The 6917-nt window shown below is 39.2% G+C and overlaps 1 protein-coding gene across 1 annotated transcript in view; it reads right to left on the reverse strand.

The window, feature by feature from the left end:
* The window catches only part of SORCS2 (sortilin-related VPS10 domain containing receptor 2), a 375581-nt gene that overhangs the window by 30869 nt on the left and 337795 nt on the right, over positions 1-6917 (reverse strand). Inside the window, exons 15-18 of the mRNA XM_009890550.1 lie at positions 5045-5165; positions 3594-3727; positions 2865-2993; positions 1301-1472 (exon numbers count right to left, since the gene is read on the reverse strand). Coding sequence (XP_009888852.1) covers positions 1301-1472; positions 2865-2993; positions 3594-3727; positions 5045-5165 — 556 coding nt within the window. The remainder of the gene's footprint in view (positions 1-1300; positions 1473-2864; positions 2994-3593; positions 3728-5044; positions 5166-6917) is intronic.

Consider the following 6917-nt stretch of genomic DNA (forward strand, 5'->3'; position numbering starts at 1 on the left):
AATTAATTTTGTTCAGCAGAGAAAGTGGTATGTTATGGTTTATCCCAGTAGAATTGCTTCTTAAACTCAAGAATTGTTATGAATTCTCATTAGACTGTATTGTATAGATTAAATCCTAAGCAACACTCAAGACATTTGAGTATAAATATTATTCTTAGCCATAGGGGGCAGCAAACGGTTACATTTCTTCTAAATCTGCTTTTAGTTCGATGTACTGAGCAACGACTTCATCAGAAAACACAGCACGGGATTCCCTTTGAGATCCCTGACTTCTGAAGACTTTTGAATAATTTTAAGTGTTTCACGTATTGCCACAAGGATTCATGAAAGCTTCAGAATCTATACAGTAGGAAAAAAAGTCAAACCGCCAATAGAAATCATTAAAGTCCAAATGGCAACCAAATGCTCTATTGTTATAATAAACATTTCCAAACAAATTATAAAAAGGGAAGGTGGCATAACTTGCCACACAACTGCTGGGGCCTTGCAAGCATTGGGATGCAGACCCTATGAAGCATTAAGCAGCCCGGCATTCTACACGTAACCTTCTTGATTCCATTACAGAAATAAATCCCAAGTGCCTAATTTATACTGCAAGGGTCTGCCAAAATGTGTGAACTTTCTTCACGTTCTTGCAAATCAGTGGGGTTAGCCAGGAAGTGCAATACTCCGGTAACCGGAGCACAACAGTTAGAGCCTAATACTAAAAAGCAAGCATTAAGAAAGATACCCATTGCAAACAATTCATCCAAAAGTTACTTGCTGCCATTCATCAGGGCCTTATGGCATTGTCTCTCTCAATAAACAGGAAAAAAAAACCCAAACGTATCTTTGGCAATACAACCAATACATAATAAATGTTCTTATGCTGTGCTGTTTCCTGATTTCTGTAAAGCCTTGCTCAATTCCTGTCTGAAAGGCAGATTCTCAAACCCACTTAAACCAGAATATTAAATGTTCTCTGCACTTCTGTTCTTCTCTGATACAGCAGTTGAAATTTTCAGTACAAGGAGACTTTGGTAATTTAGCTCCTTTGATTTTCAAAGCAGCCAATGCCTTTAAGGAATCATGACTGACCATGCTGCTGAGGAGACAAATCCCATTCTGTGGACAGAACGTGATGGTTCAATGAGTTTACTGGATCGTCTGATTCACTTGAAAACAGAAGTTTCAACATTTAGAGAGTCATTCATCTTTGTCATAAGAACAACTTAATCTCATTCAGCAGCAGAGCAGCTAAGAGAGAAAGGAACCATAAAAATAGCAAGGAAACTTTCATAAAACCAATTTTCATTACTACCTGCTCTTGTCTGACAATGAAGGTGATGTCTTCCCCAGGCTTAACAGCCAGGCTTGCTTCTCTGATGCTGATCTGAAGTCCCTTGGGAGCAATCAGTGGACACATGTGCTGTGCTAAGTTCTGCTGCAGGTCTACACCACCTTCACACACATTAGAAACAACTTTCCTGTACCTGCAAAACCAGTAAGCAGTGAGCAGAGGTGAGCAGGAGAATGCTGTCAGAGGTACTGAACGCAAGTGTGATGGTAGCTAACGTATAGACAAGATTTCAGATGATCAAAAGCAACTCATGATGCAAATACTTTGATGATGGTCATTGTTTTTACTGAGTAAAACCTGTTGAAAAAAGAGGGTGTGGAACAGATGAGGATTTCATTTGTATGCATTAGAAGAGTCTGCCTTTTCAAATTTAGAAACACATCTGACTAGCCCTCCAGAAGCTAGATAGTCTGCTGTCCTCTCTGCCATCCCCTTTCCTAGTCTTCAACAGTCTTCAATGCTCCAGAGGTCCAAACCCCAAAGATCAGGAAGAAATTAGACCAAGCAGCTTCTGCATTAACCCAGAACCAATTGTTTATCCGCTGCTCTCAAATCCATGCATTTCTTAAAACACTTAAAGCATTTATTTAACATAACAGTATAAAAGAGTGAAAAATCTAACACTTTTAAAGAACTAATAATGAAATACTTGGATGTGTAGAGTAATTATTTACAGATTGGTTTCACTCAGGTATGTTATTTTTAAACATCCTTTAAAACTGTAGTCAGATTGCACTCTTTTGAATTGCTATTCTGTATATTACAGCTGTCAGCCGCAACCCAAAAGGCATCGTTTTCCTTGGTAAGGCAAATATACACAGAGACCGTGATTCTATTGCCAGATTTGACATTTCATCATTTGGTTCTCATCTCCACAACCGACAGAGATGATGTTATGATAAGCCAGAATAGATGCCAGCTGCAAGTTATTCTCAGCACAGACGTCAGACTACATTGTAGTGTATATTCTATGTGGTATTGTTTACAGTTACTAAAGCCTTCCTTTGATTCTGAGTGTCCCATATGGTCAGGAAAAGAATATTCTCCACAAAACTCCTTACCCCTATGGAAGTGAGAGACCGGGAAGTTCTGGGAGATGTAACTGGCTCCTCAGAGTAATTCATTGGATTCAAACTGAAAATTGGCCTGAACCCAAGCAATGGGCTAAAAAAACCAAAAGCCTTTGAATGGACATTCCTATTAGAAGTGTAGCAATGGTTACAAAATGCAGTTACAAAATAAAAAATAAAAATACTGGGAACAAGACAGCTCCCCCTCTTCTCAAATGGGTTAGTTTTTTGAACTGCTGTGAACATGTAAAGTAACATTCCTCTTTCGTTATTCTGTAGGAAGCTTTTGCACATGCTTTAAGTCAGTCAGAACTTTTGCATTTCCCTTTTTTTTTTTTTTCTTCACAGTTTGCCTTATTTACATTTCCCTAAAATCACTTTTGTGGCCCTTCGGTGGAAAGTTCTTGCCTGCTCTGGAAGCCTCTACAAGCCAGCTAAACAGAAAATCAGCTTACCCAGTGCTGCTGGTGTATGCCTGCCCCAGCACGCAGTCTTCAGGAGGTGCTTCTGGGTTAAACCAAAAGTCAGCAAAGCATTTGCTAGACTCCGACTTCAGAGGTGCAGAGCGCTCAAAGCCATAATCACTGAAAAACATTAACACCAAGGGTGTTACTATCCTCACTTCATTCAGCAGTCTAATTTGGGGTGGATGAGACTACTTTTTTAAGAGCAAAATGATTTTCTTAATATTCTACCAGCTGAACATACAAGTTGATGAAGCCAGTTCTGTTCAAAGTAATTTCAACGGGAGTTGTGTACACCTGGGGGAAAGGCTGGTTGTAATTACTTTGTCATTTCTGCAAAATTGGTACTTCTTGCTAGCTTAGATTTTGAAAAGGTTTCCTTTCCCACTCAGACCAAAGCATTTCTTCTATTTTTTTGCTTCATTTGCAAATAGAAAGGGTTTGCTTGCCTTACAAATCAATACAATGGTCATTTTTCAAGTCTTGACCAAAAGAGAAAAATATCAGGATTTGTTCAGTCAGGTGAAACAAATGCTTAAAACATGGCAATGTTTTTAAACAACAGCAAATGCAAAAGCAACCTGTTATTCAAATTACAGGTTGCCTATTTGTTTATACAGGCTATGTGGAGAGATGGGCAAAAGGCGGAAAATAACCCCAGCTCAAACTCTAAGTAACTATTTACTAGCAATAAATGAAAAGGTCCACACACAGACTCACCATAAGAAATCAGAGTTCACACATTCACAAACTGTGGATGTAAGAGCTGATGTGAAACTTCTCCCTTTAATGCACCACGATGAAATCTTCCTTTTCCGAAAGCTCCGCTGCTGGCCCATGATGCAACGATCACCCTGAACACCAAAGCACCGGACTTATTGCACATCCGTAACCTACACCACACAGACGTGACCTCATGTTGTCACGAGAAAGGCTGGTCTTGCTGCCAAGACTATAAACTTGTATCAACTCTTTCATATTCAAACGTATAGGTACAGAAAGCTCTCAGGCACCGCCATCGACTGATGGGCCACTACAGAGTTGTAACGTACACTGTACTTCAGGGCACAAATCCAAAGATGTACATCAAAATTTCAAGTGCGGTTTAACCCGTTTCATGCATGCACAATCTAGGCACAACCCTACAACTGGCCATTTGAAAACGTAGTGTGGATACAGATGGCTGAATTTCTACCTAAATCACTACGCTTGTGTCGGCATTCAACACAAAGCACCAACCATGTGGACACGGGTTGAATTCCGACTATCTGAACACACTCGACTGTTAACTGGGCAGCTGCAAGTACTCTGTCAAAGTCATTTTAGTAGCTTCTAATTTCTGAAAGATATTTCAATTCCAATATCCCAAAATACTGTTATTCTTTAGGCTCAGATCTGCATAACATTCTTAGTAAATACGCAGCATTCCCAAACAAGAAGTATAAAATTAGGCATGAGAACTAGCAAATGAGAGCTGAAAAGCTGCAAAAACACAGGGCTGTATGCAAAAAAACCCCAACTCTGCAGAGAGCAACAGAACAAATATACGGAAGAAGCACAAACATAACCTTCAGAATTATTATGAATAAATATGACATATTCCATTTAATGTGGTCTCTTCAATCAATATACTGTATAGAGAATGTAGCTTCCCCAAACTGGATTTGGCCAGAGAACCAGGATTAGCACAGCCTTAATGCATTACTGCAGAAAGGGTATTGCCCAAAACAACTGGACCTCATTACATGATCGGTCCACTGAGAACCTAAATTACTTCTGGAATAGGCTTTACTTATGGCAATTTATATATGAGTACAGTATGTGGTCAGGAAGTTGGCAGAACGTATGACTGCATGTTAAAATTTCTTCAATCAATATTACACACTTTAGTTTATGGTATATGCTTCACAATCCAGCAGGACCACCTATTATTATGGCAGACCACCAGATACACTTCTGCCTTTCCCAGGACACAGATCGCACAACCAAAGAGAATAAAAAACTCTCCTCCATTTTAAACTATTGCAAAATCAGCAAATACCAACATAAGGAGAACAAAGTGGGGGATGTAGCATCCAAATCCTATTTGAAAACATTTTTCTAGCACATAGTTCCACATGAATCTGAAAGCTACAGAAAAGTTGTGGCAGTTAACATAAGACCATGAATACCTGTAGATTTGTGAGCTCCCAAGATTCATAGTCATCATCAGAACACTCCCTGGGGAAGGATGGTCTGAAGTCCACCTTCACCAGTTCCCAGTCTGAACGGTAGCTAATATGTCCAAAGACTCTAAACAAAAAGACCAAAAATAAAATCTTACTGGAAAGAAATACCATATATCTGAGATTCAAATTTTCAGTTCTATCTTTTCCTTTCCATGGTCATCGCGATGGTGTGCTCCACCCCCAACCTGACCTTCTTCCATAACCCTGCTCAAGCGATAACCATCAGTGGCAGTTGTGATGCATCTGGTCAAAGTGGATTCAGGGGAGACAGATAACAACACAATAGCCAAGGGCTAATTTAGGGCAATGTGCACACCTAACCGCAGTGCTGGGCAACATGTGACTCAAGCCTAATTTGGAAGAAACTAACATCTACAGTTGGTATGCAAATATGTCTATGAAACAATCATTTTACCCCCTAAATAGTGAGTAGCCCAAGAGCCCTTTGAGCTCTCCTGCACAGCAGTGGGCTGCACGCCAGGATCTCCCCTTAACTAGGGATGCCTCTCAAGGTTATTCCTTGAGGCTGAGAGATTCCTTGCCACAACAGATTTACAGTAAGTGATTAACAGCATGCTAAATTTTGAAATCTTAGCTAAGTGATATACAGCATTGATTGTGCATATATAATCCTTTGGACATAAACCATTGACCAAGCCTGGGACTAGGATTAGATCGAGCTGCACTTAGACTCCTCTCTGAGAAGGAGGTTTGAAAGCAAGGGGCTCCTTTCTGAACCTCATGACTTAATGGGAGGGTCCTCCCAGCAGCTCTGTCTGACCCTGTCCTCTATGCGGTAAATAACCAAGTATGCCTCACCATTGAATCTTTTTAAACCACTGTCACATTTACTACCAAACTTTGTTAAATCGCTGTTTTGCATCAATAAATATATTGCTGCTTCTGTCTTATAAGTGAAGAGCATCCCTCCATCTGCGACAGTCATGGTTCCCTACTAAAAGGTCTCTCATTAATTTTTCTTCCACTTTTACTCCTCTTCATATACAACGTGTCTAGTTAGAAAACACTTGTGAACTGTCTATGGAACTCTACAATGAAAAAATATAGCTCATAGATTATTTACCCCAGCAAACTATCCAGAAATTTAAATGGAACTATACTACCTTTTCTAATTTGTAACCCAACATTTTTGTCAATTATCTTGTTATATGAAACATTTTTTGACAGGGAGCAGAACCCAGGATCACCGGGTTCAATTTCCAGCTCTGTCACTCCTTCCTTATGATTATGGTGCAACTTCTTCAGTTGTTTGTATGGGTTTTTTTTTCTTAACTTCTACAGATTTCAGATGGCAATTTTTTATTGTTCAAATCCACAGCAATATCATGAAATTGTATTCATTTCTAAGGAACACACTGAAGCTACACATTGTGCTGAAGAACTCTCAGTCTCCTCTTCATTTTAGATAGTCCAACATATAACAAAAACCAGCCACAAACTGGAAATTTCTTTTTGGGGAAAAAAAAAAAAAAAAGAAGGAAATCTCATTGCTTTAAAAACCAAGCTGCACTTTCAAAGGAGCCAACTTTTTAAAGTCAGAATATTTATCTCCAAAACAAAATGGGTAAGTATGACATCCAGCAACAAATTAGAAAGGCTAAAGACTCTGTTTGGGTAAAAGTCAAATGTATTTGTGGTTTGTATCAAGCTTATGTGGCTTACTTGCCAAAGAATTTAAGGTTGATTCTGAAGCCAACAATTTCTGTGCAGTTCATACTGCACAGAGTTCATATTCCAAGCTTTAGTAGCATTCTTCAAACTAATTAATTCCTTTTGTTTTGCTCTCAGTTTTGTG

The sequence above is a fragment of the Charadrius vociferus genome, unplaced genomic scaffold, assembly GCF_000708025.1.
Source record: "Charadrius vociferus isolate BGI_N301 unplaced genomic scaffold, ASM70802v2 scaffold88, whole genome shotgun sequence".
In the NCBI taxonomy this organism is placed as follows: domain Eukaryota; kingdom Metazoa; phylum Chordata; class Aves; order Charadriiformes; family Charadriidae; genus Charadrius; species Charadrius vociferus.